The 17,172-nt window shown below is 36.6% G+C and overlaps 1 protein-coding gene and 1 long non-coding RNA gene across 2 annotated transcripts; both read left to right on the top strand.

Moving 5' to 3' along the window:
• The first annotated feature begins 13,341 nt into the window (after window positions 1-13,341).
• LOC149194515 (APO protein 3, mitochondrial-like) lies at window positions 13,342-14,901 on the top strand. Its single transcript, XM_089405111.1, has 2 exons — window positions 13,342-13,834; window positions 14,428-14,901. The coding sequence occupies exons 1-2, from the start codon at window positions 13,764-13,766 to the stop codon at window positions 14,756-14,758; spliced, it is 402 nt and encodes a 133-aa protein (XP_089261237.1). The 5' UTR covers window positions 13,342-13,763; the 3' UTR covers window positions 14,759-14,901.
• A 128-nt stretch (window positions 14,902-15,029) lies between these two features.
• On the top strand, window positions 15,030-16,122 carry LOC149194516 (uncharacterized). The gene is made up of 2 exons (XR_016254542.1): window positions 15,030-15,781; window positions 15,835-16,122. It is a non-coding gene; the product is annotated as an uncharacterized LOC149194516 (long non-coding RNA).
• Window positions 16,123-17,172: the final 1,050 nt, after the last annotated feature.

Here is a 17,172-nt window from a genome sequence, read left to right on the forward strand (position 1 = left end):
AAGGCGACGTTGAGCGAGAGCAGGGGAGGGCGAGCCGCAATCAAGATGACAATGACGAGAATGCGAGAAATGAAAACCATTACCAAAATCCTGACAAGGGAGAATCAGGCAGCGACTACCTGTAGCAGTTCTGAGACAAGGTTCGGCCGCTTGCAGAGAACAAACGCCATGGAGAAGGGGAGGAGAAACTATATGGTTTGCAGAGGCCATGGTGCGGAAGGAAATAGGCTCGTCACAGCTTTCGGAGACAATAAATGTCGCCTGCAAGGTGTGTTTACTCCAACTGCGGTGGGCTCTCAGGACGATGTGCTTAGCCAGATGGCCTCCCAACCCGCCGACGGACCGTCTTATCAGTTAAATGCTATAGATGACACCCGCATCCAGGTATATTGAAAATTAATATTAAGAACCTTTCCGAATAAATATAATTTTATCACAAATATTATTAATCCTTGTGGAAGGTGAGACTATAACAAACACTTACGACTTTGCATTAATTATACTCTAATTATAAAAAAATTACTTATTTGCTAATATAAAACATAAAGCAAATACTTTAAAAAAAAAATTTGGTTAGAAGAATAACTACTAAATTGGAAAAGGAAAAATGGGAAAAATAGATGAAAATGCTTAAAAAAAAAAAAAAAATAATAATAAAAAAGAAGAAGAAAAACTTATGGTTAATAAAAAAACTTTTACAATTTTATCTTATTTTTACTTAAAACTCTTAATATTATTAAAAGAAAAAAAATTAAAAAATAACAACAAATATATATAAAGTGCAAGTATATAATATATATTTATTTCACCTTTTATCAATGGCTTAATATTAATAACTAATATATATAAGAGGCTTAATAATAATAATTAACATATAGAAGATGGTATGGCTATCTATATTATAATTAATTATTGTTTATTGATCTTTTAGAACAAATGGTTAAATCTTACTTTATAAGTTTTATAACTAAATAATGTTTTATTTAATGATTTTTAAATAAAAAAACACTTTTTTTTAATGATTTTTAAATAAAGAACACTCGTTATTTGTGTATTTAATCATATTAAAATTGATTATGAATTACTAAGTTAATAGACATGTCTATTTTGGAATAGGGCTTTCACTATTTCAATTTAATTATCAATAATTATTAAGTGGATAATATGCATTTAACCTCCATAGAATATTTTAGAATATTCTTGGTAGTATACACAAATCATTGGTTGAGATTTATTTTCAAAGTAGTTATGCATTTTTTGTCCATCTAATTCAATTTATTAATTGAAAAAAGTGGTCGTACAGACTCCAACGAGAGATTATAAGATCAAGTCAAAGGACTTGGAGATGGCATCAGTTATGAGGTGAACAGTTTGACTACCCAGTTGCAGGTATTCAGCAAGGGCGCAGTTGAAGCTAGGGGAAGCATAAGAGTGAGGGACCAACAAAGATTTGGGAGAAAAGATTTTGGTGGAAGATTTGCTTAGTATTTCCAATGTCAAAGAGACAGGAAATAGGGAGGCTTAATTATCTACAGAGGAGGCTAAATATAACAGTGCGAGTTAGCCAATTTGCTCGTGTGAGTTGCCAGAAGAGACACATTCTAGTTTCCAATTGCCGAATTAGGGTCCCAAAGGCATAGGGAGGTTATACGTCTCACTTGGAGGCATTTTCAGGGTTGTACGAATTTATCTATGCAGATAATGTACATTTTTTTACTATAGAGTGAGCAGAAGGGAAGTGCAAGTTTGCTAGAGAGGGCCAGATTAGTTGTAGAGGGAGACAAGGAGGTCTTCCAGTATATTTTGCTAATAGAATATTGCAGGAGCCTTGCCAGTTTGGCAGACATATTATTGTACTCCTAAATTTGTTGAAGAAATAATAAAACCCTCATTTGTTGCACTAGTTTTCCCTTCGGGGTTTTTCCAGGGACAATTGTCCAAAAACAACAATGTTAATTTTGTGTGTATGTGCATCTATTTCTCAGTTCCACATTTTATATTTCTACAACATTTTTACTGTCAAGAATGCAATTGTGAATTTATCGTTATTTGTCAACTATAATTCAGAAGACAAATAAATTGCTAATAGTTAGAAGATAAATATCTAGTTGGTTGCATTCAAGCAATTTTTCACATGTATCACCGCAGAAGATTAGATCATAGAGGCTCTAAGGAAAGGAAGAGAGATTTGTGCAAATTCAAAGGGAGGTATGAAGTACAAATTCCATATTTGTGTAGGACAACCAAGCAGTGCGAATGACACGAAGGCAAAAATTCAATTTCTAGTCCAAATTAGAGAAGGTTCAACTTGCCTCAGGAGTAGTAGCAACATGCAGTAGGATTTCCATAGAGGGTTTTCAGTGAGCATATCGGTTGATTTGAAAAGCAGGATCTAGCGCAATGATTTTGGAATAAGGGTTTTTACAATAGTGAATCAACGTAGGGCAAGGAAGAGAAAAGCACACAAAGAGAATTTCCATAAATTCTTAGAGGGTTTCCAGTTTTCCAGTAGGAGGAACGGAGGTCATAATTTCCAGTAGAAGAAGGTCGTAGCAAGCAAAGAAATTTTCCAATGCGATCTTTCCAGTCCACTTAGTGCATGCTTCAGGGTTACCCGTACATGTGCTAGTACTAAAGAAGGACATAAGAAGGCAAATCAAGTTACCCATGAGTGAAGTACTAGGTAGTGCAAGTTCCGGGAAGGCGTCACGAGGAAAGTACGAATTTCCAAGGAGTACTGTATGCATTCCAGAAGGAATGCGAGTAGTAGGGAGATGGTCGAGTTAGTTGCAACAATGCGAAGGAGATTTCCTAGTTTATTTCTCCAGTTTTGAGTTTTGGAGAGATGGCTGCAACAAGACTCAAAGATCATGACAGGTTGGATGGAGCTTCCAACTTTGACATCTGGAAGGCCAAGATGCACTTCCTATTAGATAAGCGCAATCTGAAGGAGTTTATAATAACAGTTGTTGTTGAACCAACAGACCCTATCCAGTACCACAAGTATAAGAAGGATATGTCCAAAGTCAAGAGAATGTTCCTCGACGGAGTTCGGGACCATATCATCCCACATATTGTAGATAAGACAACATCAAAGGACATGTGGGTTGTTGTCGTGAAGTTGTACCAAGATCCGTTTGAGAATTTGAAAATGATTCTTAAGGAGAAGCTAAGGATCATCAAAATGCAGAAGGGTAGGAACATTACATCATATCTCACCAGGATTTAGGGTGTCAGAGATGAACTTGCAGCTCTCAGAGAGAAACCATTAGATAGTGAGTTGGTGCACACAACCCTCAACAAGTCTACCAAAGAGTGGCGTACATTCGTCCAAGTGATTTCTAGGCGAGACACACTCCTTAGTTGGGAGCACCTAAGGAGTGATTTCATTCAGGAGGAACTAAGGCCCAGTCTCGTAGATGGTACCACCAATAGTAGTGGCAAGGGATCAAAGGTAGAGAAGGAAGAAGAAAACATCACTCTTGTAGGGAAAGGTAAAGCGGAGAAGGGTCCTAGTTAGGGATAATACTCCAAAGGAGAGAATAAGAAAAATGACTTGTCAAAGGTTAAGTACTTCAGTTGTGTTGAGTTTGGTCGCTACATTACCCAGTGCTCGAAAAGGAAGAAGGATAAGAAGGGTAAGCAAACAATTACTTCGACAGAGATTGATGGCTTGTCTGTCAGATTAGAGGATGAGTTCGCTACGTTTGTAGCATTATCCTTAGATGGGGGAGGAGTATTATACTTCAGTATGTCAGAACAAATAGGATTTGTGGTGTTGAAAAATGTGTAACCAGGTTTGGCCTTCATAAGTATGAAATGTATTCTTGTAAATTATAAAATGAAAAGAAATTGTTATTATTATTGGAGCACGGCTTTCATGCTCAAGTTATTTTATTGGTCAAGCACCCATTGAGTGCTTCTAGGGTTTGTCCTAGGTCTAGAGTCATTGTCATATATTGAAGACCCTAATGTGCACATTGTATCTTGTAAAGAACAAATATTTTTGTCTTTAAAGAGTCGAAATACCCTCCAAGATCAAGTCGTACTAGAAGTTGTCAAGTCGGCCTAATTGAAGAGCCATGTCTACCCTTTGAAGATGCCTATATAAGGAGATGAACTCGTCCTCCAAAAGTACACTCACTCATCTCTCATTCTATGCAAAGAAGAGGATGAAAAGAAGGATGAAGAAGAGATCGAAGAAGGACGAAGTGTTTGGGCTAGTTCTCTCTCTCATGTGCTAAAGGAAGCTAGGGTTTCTGCGTAAGGGTTACTTCTAGTTCGATCTTGGAAGGAAGAAAGAAAAGAAGGCAAGTGAAGATCATCAAGGGTATCTCTCAAGCCCTAGGTCATAAGGAAAGGTACATGAACGATAGAAGAAGGCTCTAGGAAGAAGATCAAAGTTCCCAAGTGTGGCGACAATAGTTGCAGTAGTTGTCGGGCAGTGAAAATTTCAAATCTACAGTGGGAGGTCGAGTTGGTGCAATTGGAAGAGATCTAACTAGGTTTGGCTAGTACAAGGTTTGCACATCACCTCAAGTGGTTGATATTGATCTTGGAGAGTATTAGTCTGAGTCATATGGTATTGGTATTCATCAATTGAGAGATCTATAAGAAGAGAAGCGATTAAAGGGTTTTCCCCTCAAGAGGAGGGCTTTTGGCCCTAGCTTGCAGCCTATACACTGTGTCACTGTTCTTATTGTTTTGGTAGTTCTTTGATGTTTTTCGCTCTATAATAATAAGGATCAAAGTTAATAAGTAAAAAAATAACACAAATAGTTATCAAGTAGAAGAGAATTAACATATTCATTTCCCTATTGAATTCTCAACATGGTATCAGAGCTAAGGTTAGCTAGGGGAATCATTGAGATATCCTCTACATTAAAGAAGTTCATCAAGAAGTGTTCCAATATAGAAAGCCATCTCAAGAAAGGTATCATGAAAGCATGGAGTCTCTTATTTTCTTCAAAGAAGGCATCAATCAATGAAAATGATGAAGGTCTCTTCTTGACTCTCTCTAGCACATTCCAAGATGAAAACATTTGGGTAATTGATAGTGGTGCATCAAGACACATGAAGTACCATCCCAAACAATTGAAGACCTTATCAAATGGTAAATCCACTTACTCAGTGGAACATGGAGATAACATGAGATATCCCGTAAAAGGTATTGGATCAACCTCTATAAAGCTGGAAAATGGAAGCAACATCTACCTCAACAACATTCTATTTGTTCCAGGTTTGCATAAGAACTTACTTTCCATTTCAAGCTTAGAAGATAAGGGTGATAGAGTAGCTTTAATTGATGGAAAGGTTGGTGTATGGAGTAAAGACTTAATTATGGAAAAAGCTAAAGTCATTGGCATTCAAGAAGGAAGACTTTATAGACTGATATCTCCTTTAGACCAAGGACTCGTTCACATTGAAATTAGCCCATGTGAACTTTGGCATAGAAGATTTGGTCATCTACATTTCAAAATCCTTCCAACTCTAAGTTCCATAGTAGATGGAATACCTGAACTGAAAGAAGATCATGAAGGAGTATGTAAGGGATGTGCATTGGGTAAGAATACCAAGAGACCATTTGGAAGCAGTGCTTCACGGTCAAAAGAAATCTTGGATCTCATTCACTCTGATGTATGTGGCCCTATGACTCCTAAATCACTTGGAGGTCATCTATATTATGTCACATTTATAGATGATCATTCAAGAAAGACTTGGGTTTACTTAATGAAAACCAAGGACGAAGTATTTACAAAATTTCAAGAATTCAAAGCTGAAGTGGAGAATCTTACAGAAAGAAGAATCAAGGTAATAAGATTTGATAATGGAGGAAAATATACATCCAAGGAGATTATAGCATTCTGTAAGGAGTCTGGGATTAAGAGGGAGTTGATAATCCCATATAATCCCGGACAAAATGGAGTTGCAGAACGAAAGAATATATCCATTGAAGAAAGTGTAAAAGCAATGTTACATGATCAGGATCTACCAAAGTTTATGTGGGGAGAAGCCACGAAGACAATTGTTTACATTCAAAGTTGAAGTCCTCACAAGTCCTTAGACAATAGAAATATGGAGAAAGTGTTCACTGGAAAGAACCCATCCGTGGATCATCTCTGAATCTTTGGTTGTCCTGTATATATCCATATACCAAAGGAAAAAAGAAAGAAGTTGGATCCATCAGGTATGAAGGGAACATTTGTTGGTTACAACAACTCATCGAAGTCTTGTAGGATCTACACAAAAGAAAGACATCAAATAGACGTCAATCGATATTTCATATTTGATGAAAGTATAACATTCAAGAAATCAAAGGAACTTCTCGTAGACTCTGATGATGAAGAACTTCTGGTATTTGAGGAAGAAATTGACAGGGAAGAAGAAGAATCACACCATGAAGAAGAAGGTCCTAGTGAACCTATTCAACCTGTGGTCATCCCAGAAACAAGGAAAATACCTAATTGGTTGAAATCTACACTACTTGATGCAGAAGGTCATGGGGCAGCGAAAGGCTCATTTAGAGAAAGCAAGAAACCCAAAAGATATTTTGGGTATGCTGCATACATGACAAAACTAATAGAAGCAAAACCATCCACTTTTGAAGAGGCTGTCAATCATCAGGAATGGAAAGATTCCATGAATGAACAATATCAATCTATAATGAAGAATGGAGTGTGGGAGATCATACCCAGGCCCGAGACAAATTTGTGGTAACTTCCAAGTGGATCTATAAGATCAAACATGCGACATATGGAAGTATATATAGGGCAAGATTTGTGGCTAGGGGATTCTCTCAACAAGAAGGCATCGACTACAAAGATACATTTTCTCCAACAACAAGATATATGATGATTTGTTCATTAGTCTCACTGGCAGCATCGATGGGATGGAACATCCATTAAATGGATGTCAAGATTGCATTTATGAATAACACAATAGATGAAGAAGTCTATATAGAGAAACCCTTGGGATTCGAAGTTAAAGATAGGAAGGCATGTGTTTGCAGATTGAAGAAAGCATTATATGGCTTCAAGCAAGCACCAAGGGCATGGTATGCTAAAATGGATGCATACCTGCAAAGAATAGGTTTCACAAAAAGTTCTATTGATCTGAACCTTTATATCAAGGTTGTAGATGGAGAACCTGTAATCATTCTTTTGTATGTAGATGATATTCTCTTGACAGGTGTAGAAGGTTGAATTGAAGAATGTAAGAAGCAACTAGTAACAAAATTTGACATGAAGGATATTGGGTTGATGCATTACTATTTGGGACTAGAAGTTTGGAAAGGACCTAATGAAGTTTATTTGGGTCAATGTACGTACATGATCAAGATGTTGAAGAGGTTTGACAGAATAAATTGGAAACCTATGACCACTTTGATGATCACAAACTTGAAGAGACTAAGGAGTTCTGAATCAAGCCCGGTGGATCCTTCCAAGTATAGACAACTAGTTGGTTCACTGATGTACTTGGTGAATACTTGACCAGACATATGCTTTGCAGTAAATATTCTCAGTCAATTCCAAGTGGAGTTGAAGCATGATCATTGGACAACAACAAAACATATTATGAGATATCTACGAGGAACCACCCACTAGTGCCTGAAGTATGATAGAAGGAATGATGTCCAATTGATTGGATATACAGATTCCAATTGGGGAGACAATGAACAATATGGAAGGAGAACTACAAGAGGATGTTTCAGTTTGTGATCTTCCATCGTCTCATGGATGAGAAGAAAGCAAGATATAGTTGCTTTGAGTAGTGTTGAAGCTGAGTATGTTGTAACTTGCGAAGTAAGCAAAGAAGCGGTCTGGTTGAGAGAGTTGTTATCTGACGTGTTTTAAGGATCGATGAACCCTACAGTGATACTTTGTGATAACACCAATTGTACACATTTGTATTAAGACCCAATATTTCATTGAAATAAAAAGCATATAAACAACAAGTATCATTATATTCGAGAGCTAGTACAAAATGGTGTGCTGCAGCTACAATATATCTCCATTGATATACGTTTGTCTGAAGACCCAATATTTCATGGAAATAGAAAGCATATAAACAACAAGTATCACTATATTCGAGAGCTAGTACAAAATGATGTGATGTAGCTACAATATATCTCCACAGATTGACAAGTAGCTGACATATTAACAAAATCTCTTCCGAACAAGAAGCTTGTGTACTTGAGAGACAAGCTTGGCTTGGTTGATGTATCCTCCCTAATTGAGAGGGAGAGATATACACTACATTCTTGTCTTCACTTGGGAAGAAAGAATGGAGGATTGGGTAACCATCTGACATTCAATACTTTTTGAGGATGTGGTAGGGCATCCAAGACAAGAGTAGTTATGGATCGATATTCTTTTAGGACTAACTATCCAAGAAAATAATAGTCAAAAGAAGGTCATACTCGGTGAACACCTGGGTGGAGTATGTACCTTGATAGACAATGATGATAGTGTCTATAAATCATTGGTCTCGCCAACATTGTGCTCTGATCTTGTGGAGAGATAGAGTTGTTAGTCAAGGCCTTACTATGTGACAATGTTGGTTAAACACGATGCTAGACAAATGGGTTACCGATCTGACTCTTTTAATGAGATCTATTCAAATTGAGAATGACCATGTACCTCTTATGAATACCTCCCTAGTTAAGAGGGAGTGTTGAAAAATGTGTAACTAGGTTCGGTCTTCCTAAGTATGAAATGTATTCTTGTGAATTATAAAATGAAAATAAATTATTACTATTATTGGAGCATGGGTTTCATGCTCTAGTTCTTTTATTTTATAGATCAAGCACCGATTGAGTGCTTCTAGGATTTGTCCTAGGTCTAGAGTCATTGTCATATATTGAAGACCCTAATGGGCACATTGTATCTTGTAAAGATTTTTTTTTTGTCTTTAAAGAGTCGAAATACCCTCCAAGATCAAGTCGGCCTAGAAACTATCAAGTCGGCCTAATTGAAGAGCCACGTTTACCCCTTGAAGAGGCCTATATAAGGAGAGGAACTCGTCCTTAAAAAGTAAACTCACTCATCTCTCATTCTATGCAAAGAAGAGGACAAAGTGTTTTGGCTAGTTCGCTCTCTCTCATGTGCCAGAGGAAGCTAGGGTTTCTGCTCAAAGGTTACTTCTAGTTTAATCTTGGAAGGAAGAAAGAAAAGAAGGCAAGTGAAGGTCATCAAGGGTATATCTCAAGCCTTAGGTCACAAGGAAAGGCAAGCGAAGGACATAATAAGGCTCTAGAAAGGATATCGAAGTTCCTACGTGTGGCAGCAACAGTTGCAGTAGTTCCCGGGTAGTCAAAATTTCGCATCTGCAGTAGGAGGTCGAAGTTCTTGCAACAGGAGGTTGAGTTGGTGCAATTGGAAGATATTTAACTAGTTTTGGCTAGTACAAGGTTTTCACATCATCTCAAGTGGTTGATCTTGATCTTGGAGGGTATTGGTCTGAGTCATAAGGTCTTGGTATTCGTCAATTGAAAGATCTATAAGAAGAGAAGAGATTAAAGGGTTTTCCCCTCAAGAGGAGGGTTTTTGGCCTTGGCTTGTCGCCTATACATTGTGTCACTGTTTTTATTGTTTTGGTAATTGTTTGATGTTTCTCACTCTATAATAATAAGGATCAAAACTAATAAGTAAAAATATAACACAAAAAGTTATCAAGTAGAAGATAATTAACATATTCATTTCCCTATTGAATTCTCAACACCTGGAAGGGTAAAAAGAGGTCTAGATCTAGCCATGGAAGGCTTGATTAGTAGATCAAATCTAGTTGTTGTGTATTCTTCACATGGATCAGTACCTTTGCTACTGGAGACCATGTATTTTCAGTAGCAAGAGGATCAAAGTGTTAGCAAGGCACAATCAGATACTTGAGAGACAACACAGGGCTAGGGTGGTGTAGTTAAAGACCCAAGGGACAGGTGCAGAGCCAATTATAGAGCATAGTAGATCAATGAGAGTTCGAGACTCATAGGGCGTCTAACTTCAAAGGGAGATGCCCTATTGAAGCTTGAATTTAAAGGTTTGAGAGATTAATACACACTGGTGTAGTGATAACTTCAATTTAGAGGCATCAACATTGTGATATTAGAGTATGCGCAGTAGCATGGTGGACAATGACTACTGGTTGTTCTTCTTCACAATGATTTTTAGTGACAGGGAGTCAAATTAGTTTGAAGATGCAAAGAAAGGAGGTATCACATGTGTCAAACATCAACAACATGGAACAATTCGACTACAACATGTTCCCATAGACCAGTAGGTGGTTGATATACTCACAAAGGCTCTAGGGAGAGCCAAGTTCATATATTTCAAAGAACATATGGATATAGTGGAGAACACCTTCCTCGCTAAGAGGGAGTGTTAGTTTTTTAGTTTGGTAGCACCAGACATGTGTTCTAGTCTCAGATGATGCCTAAGAGGTTAAGGAACACAAGATCTCCAAAACCCATAAAAGGTCTCGTGAGATAAGACTTGGAGATGCCTTAATTAAATTATTTAGACATAATTCAATTATTTCCTAAGTCTAACTTAGGAAACATGGTTAATTAAAGTTAATTAATTAAGGAAGATTGATTTTGCTCTAGAGGCTTTTATTGATGAAGTCAAATTGATCGTAATTGTCGGTTGAGATGTAATCGTGGTTGTTGAGACTCCAACGAGAGATTATAAAAGCAAGTCGAAGGGCTTGGAGATGTCATCGGTTTTATAGTGAGTAGTTCGACTACCCAATTGCAGGTATTCAACAAGGGCACAGTTGAAGCTAGGAGAAGCATCAGACTGAGGGATCAACAAAGATTTGGGAGTAGAGATTTCAGAGAAAGATTTCCTTAGTATTTCCAGTGTCTGGGAGACAAGAAAGAGGGAGGTTGAATTATTTATAGAGGAGTATAAATACAATAGTGCGAGTTAGCTAGTTTGTTCGCGCGAGTTTCTGGAAGAGACATGTTTCAGTTTCCAGTGGTCAGATTAGGGTCCCAGAGGTAGAGCGAGTTGATTTCATAAGTAGAGGGAGGCTAGACGCCTCACATGGAGGCATTTTTGGGGTTGTACAAGCTTATTTCCGCATGTAATGCACATTTATGGACTTCAGAGTGAGCAACAGGGAAGTGCGAGTTTGCTAAAGAGGACTAAATCAATTGCAGAGGGAGACAAATTGGTCATCCAATATATTTTTCTAGTAGAAGATTGCCTATCCTGCATTGGTTTCCCTTTGCAATTTTTCTAGGGACGACTGTCCAAAAACAACGGTGTTAATTTTGTGTGTGTGTGTGTGTGCATCTATTTTTCAGTTCCGTATTTTACATTTTCACAACATTTTTATTTTGAAGAATGCAATTGTGAATTTATCGTTATTTGCCAAATATAATTTAGAAGACAAATAAACTGCTAACAATTAGAAGATCAATATCCAGTTGGTTGCATTTAAGGAATTTTTCACATTTTAGGTGTGGTATGCGTTATCTTAATTATGGAAATTTTGAGAAAGTGTTATATGTCACATGCAGATATATTTTGACATGATATGATATACCACTAAAAATGAAATTTTTGAGAAATGCAATATGTTGCAACCAAAAAAAGTTTGCATTTGATATTGTGAAAGCAAGCAAATTTTTGGATGATGCAAAAAGCAATTTTCAAGCAATTCAATATGGTGTGGTGCATTGTATTGCTGATATAGAAAGTTTGAGAAGATGTGATAGATTGGAAGAAAAAAAAAACTTTATACTTCGCAATATATCATCCCAAAGAAAACTTTGGATTGATGCGATATATCATGGCCAAAAGTGTTTTAGGTGTGTTATGTACACTTGTCTTTCTATGCCCCCTTTAAAAATTGTTCTTTCCTTTATGTACCACATGGAGCAAAACTTTGGTGCGGTATGATGTGTTTGAGAGATAGAAAGTTTTAGGAGATGTAATATATCACAATGGAGTTCTTTTAGATACCTTCGCTCTATCACGATGAAGGAAACTTTGAGACTCTGCAATGTGTCACATGGGAAAAAATATGACGCAATGTGACATGTTGCAAGAAAGGAACGTTTTGAGCGATTTCATATGCCACATTGTCGTGTGAAAGAAACTTTTTATGCAATGTGATATGTTAAATAAAATGAAACTTTTACATGATGTGATATGTTATGACTAGACAAAGTTTATATTTCCAAAGAAATAACAACACGACAAGAGAAATTATATTTCCATGCAATACATTGCATGAAAACAAATTTTACACCATCATGACAGGTTACACCAAAACTTTGCAAAAAGCACAGTTTCATGACACACATAAAAAACAACCTATCAAATTAGCATGTCACACCCAAGTCTAAAAACATGAAACCAAAGCTAATTTTAATGTGATGTGCATAAGCTATTTTTTTTTTAAAAAAATTGTATGAAAAACAAATGTTTTCTTAAGTCATCCTATAAGACAAAGATTTTACACTACTATTTTTTTCTTCTTCTAAATGTGATAAATAATGTCTCGTATTGAAAAGACAAAGCTACGTTGGAAATGATATAATGTTTTGACTCAAAATTAATTTAGTTGTACAAATCATATCACATCTTATCTATGTGACACATTGCACTTTCTTAAACGTTATTTCATTAAGGAAAAGGTAAATTCCCAAATTTTCCTTCACATAATCTTAATAATCTTAGTATACTCACTCAATTTCAGAAATAAAACATTTGAACCTTTTTAATTTATAAAGTTGTACTTTTGACAATAATAATTACTTGTTTAACTTTTATAATCAACACTAAATCCACTATATAACACTTTTTAATATTATTTGCTTTAGTGAAATATTTAATCATTACACAAAATTATTTTGCTCTTTTCATTACTTTTACGGTCAATACCACTCTATAAATTAAATAATTGATAAATATAAATAAATGTATAAAAATAGCTCACTGTGCTTTGAAATGTTGAGAATTAATATTAAAAATATGTAATGCGAATAACAATGTGAAAATCAATGTTGAGAATTAATAGTAAAAATATGTAATGCGAATAAGAATAGAGATCAAAATGAAAAAAACTATTGGAAAATCCTTCACATTAATCATGTATTTTATTTAATTTTTTTCTTAAATTATTAATTAATTTTCTTTAAAAAAAATGAAAAATTCCAGTGTTCCGAAATAGACCAAGCATGAGCGTGAAGGAAACTCCTATTTCCATCACTATAGAAAAGTTAATGCACCTGATATGCAATGGGAATAGTGGCTGCCTTGCATTTATATTTCCCTCAAAATTGACTTTGGCATGTTAGCAGCAAGGCAGCCACTATTCCCTTTGCATGTCAAGGTGCATTAACTTTTCTATAGTGGTGGTGGGCGTGAAAATGTTGCGAGGTCATTTTGTACGTCCCTGCGGTTTCTCGGAATCTATGCAATTTATGCAGAGCAATTTATTCAAACAATATCTAAACTTTCCCGTCTACTGAAGTTCCCAGAAAGAAATTAATGGGCCAGTCGCTCGTTTAAACCCACACTGGCTATCTTTCCTGGACCTTCCCAGAAAGAAATTAATGGGCCAGTCGCCGGTTTAAATCCACACAGGCTATCTTTCCTGGACCTTCCGGAGCCATTCATAAAGAGCAGATGAATCAATTTCACGAAGATGCTCATGATGAGAGCTAAGATCTTAACGGGGAAGTGGACCAAAGAGCTCTACACCGTCCTGAAAATGGGTATCTGGTTGCTGAACTTACGGAAGCCCCCCATGAAATGTATCAGGCATTAATCACAGTTCGTCATGGTGTCAAGCTTCCCAGATTATTATTGGAACATACGTTCAGGTATGAAGTATACCATTCTGTGTTTTTTTGTTTTTTCCAATTTTCCGTTTCAACCATCTATAACTTTGGATCCCAATTCATATTGCCCGTTGAAAGTAACAAAATGGCTTTTGATTTTGTTGTGGAATTGAAAACTATGAATTTTATTCATGAATAATCTCATTTTTATTAGTACACATATATCCAAAAACCAAATCCCAAGGACATCATTTCGGTTTACAAAACATTATTTTGGGGAAAGTTTTGAACAGGTAAAAAATATTCAAAAGGCATGCTCATCATTCTTTTGTGTTTGCAACACCTGATAATGCGATTTTGGAGTATAAAACATTATTTACACGGTGATTTTGAAGAGAAAAGAACTCATTAACATATATATCCAATTTTGTTTTGGTATGTTGACTCTGTTGATAGGTGATTTAGAATTTGGAGTAGGAAGCTTTCCGTTGTAGTTTTGTAGAAATTACGCCCGTGATGGCCATATTTTCCTAAATGTAATATTTTCAATTATTGGAACTTGGAACCATCCTGTTCAAGATTTAAGAGGAAAATCAACACATGTACATATATCATATTAATCTGTGTTTGTGCAGGTTTTGTCCAGAAGCGCATATTGGCCATCAGGGTTATGAGCCGAAGACTTGCAACGACCTCAAGAGTGGCTCAAGGAATGCCTTTCATGTCTGGACAAGGGGGTTTGTTGTTCATTTTGTGGCACCCATTGATTGCTTTCGTCGTTTTCATCTTTATGATAGGGTTGGAAATCCCTTACTGACCCACAATGATAGGCTTAAGATTCCTAAGATACCTGCTATGCTAGAGTTATGTATACAAGAGGGATTCGACCTGAAGGAGATTGGAATGCTTGACAAGGCGAAGGGTTCACCCTATATACATGGTTGCAGGGCAGACCACAGAATTTGAGCGATTGAGCCCTCATGATGTCAAGGATTTGCAAGTGTCCAGTGTCCATATAAAAGAACACGAGACTAAGGATGTTGGTCTGTTGTCAAATGCGTAGGAGATTTGAGAAATGGGCGAGTGGACACTTGAGACATGGGAGAGGATGAAGGTGGGAACAAGGGTAATCATTAAATGCGGACTGAAAACGTGTGGGTATTGCCCAGAGGTTCAAGTGTGTCCAAACAGCACAACATGAGAATATGTAAGGTTCCACGGCAGTAATTTTGCATGTTTGGAAGAAAACCACACTTGCTGATTTGATTCCTCCAATTTATGTATGACATGCGTGGTATCCAAATGATTTGTCACTGATGAATGAACTTTGAAAGTACTATGGTAAGGCACTTGCATTGGTAAAATTGTGAGTTCAGGCAGAAGCAGCTGTGCTGAAAGAATATCAGTCGATGAGGAGACTGCCTGGTTTGGAGGAAGCAGAAACTGTTACTTGGATGCCACCATGAACTATCTTGATGGGTGGGGTTTTAATAATCTCTCTGTGACATGCTCAGAGAATGTCAGTTTATCTAGATTGACAGTCATTGCGTGAATATGGCAAGCTGGCTAAACAAATCTGAAGGAAGTGCGGTTCTCTTTTAAGCTCATTATGACCGTATAATATATGCTATTGTGTCTGAAGATAAGTAACATCTTTTAATTGATCTGATTATATTTGGATCGAAAACTCTTGTCCCAGAAAGATGCCTTTATGGGTTTTAGGCATGAAAATTAGCATTGTATTCGAACTCAATCTTACAAAGAGAGATAATATGAAATGTGAAGCTACATGAGTGATTCTATCAGCGGGGTATAGATCCAATCAGTTTGATGTAGATCTTGTCCATAGTAGGTTTGATCAAGTGGGTGCATCGTGACATGGTGCATGTAAATTGCTTTTGTTGAGACATAGAGGAAAAGAGGCAAAGTGGACCACATGTCTGTTCTAAGTTTTGACATACAAACTGTTAAAGGAATTACAGAAAATAGGTTTCTGTTCTAAGTTTTTACATACAAATTGTTAAAGGAATTACAGAAAATAGGTTTCTGGTAACTGGCACTTCTTTACCTTGTGAGTTGACTGTACAAGACTGTTCATTCCTTAGAATCCCTCAATCTGCTTATTTATCCAAAAAATACAAGGTAGAGTAGCTGTAATTACCTTGCGAATGAAAGGGTTTCTGTATACTGATCCTTGTACTAACTTATGGTGAAGGAGAAATTTTGTCATGCTAGTTGACTAATCATTTTTCTTGACGTCATCAAGTGTGTGTACTGCTATTATGGTTTTTGATTTTTAAGCATATAATAAAATTCTATCACTTGAGGCCTACCATTTTTATGTTACATTACTGATGGAACCACGGACCAACATGGAGCTTTGCAACAATAATGTTTTTCACTCTATTTTGCTTTTTGTATGTTACATTACTGACTGATGGAACCATGGCTCAACATGGAGCTTTGCAACAATAATGTTTTTCACTCTATTTTGCTTCTTATGCGAGGCCTCCCTCAGATATCTTTCATTATTTGATGCAAGCAAATAACATAGCAGAGAATTAGTTTTAAAATATGGTTGAAGCTGTTGGCATACATGTAATTGTGCATCCCTTAGCTGATCATCAACCTTATATTTGACATGATTTCTTAGATTAACTTTTGAGACAGTTGATCTGAAAAGAAAGAATGACTAAGAATTAATTGAAAGATTGCGGGGAATTGTTTGAACAGGAATGTGCATATTGCACTAATTACTACGACTACATAGGAAGTGTTAAATTATAAATGCATATATTTTTTTAGGTTGAAAATGCAGTGTCCGTTTCATAAAAATTCAGTAAACATGTGCATCAAGGTTGACATATTTAGGATGGTGCAGTCCCCGGCTTACATAAGCTAGGAGTGCCAACATATTCACTTTGGCTCCAAGTGGCAAAGAATAAATATCCCTTCTGAACATGTGAATCCTGGTTGAAAGCTCAAGAGTCAAATCTGATTGGACTGCAGATACTTCACTTAAACTGAACGATGATTGTACCTTGTGAAATGTTGTGTGATAGCAGCATCACTCCACACAATATCCATCAGTAAAACAACGATGATGTAACCAATTTTTGATTGTGAGACTATTTTTGATGGTCAACCACCTCGATATACCTGAGGATCCCCTTTTGCCTAAGAATAATTGACACTCCATTTCATATTTCAGAAAAAGTGTCCCTTAAGACCATGGTCATCTTGGTCATGAGCCAAGGACTTTTAAGGGCCCCAAGAGTGGTTCAGGGAATGTGAAATGTCCTAGGGCAATTTTGCCCTTAGGGATTCGCTTTCTTCAACAAACCATCACATTCGTAAACAGTGTGTATGCATGTATACAA

The sequence above is a fragment of the Pinus tabuliformis genome, chromosome 2_2 (genome assembly GCF_031772625.1).
Source record: "Pinus tabuliformis cultivar Carrire ecotype Pingquan chromosome 2_2, CPIR1, whole genome shotgun sequence".
NCBI lineage: Eukaryota > Viridiplantae > Streptophyta > Pinopsida > Pinales > Pinaceae > Pinus > Pinus tabuliformis.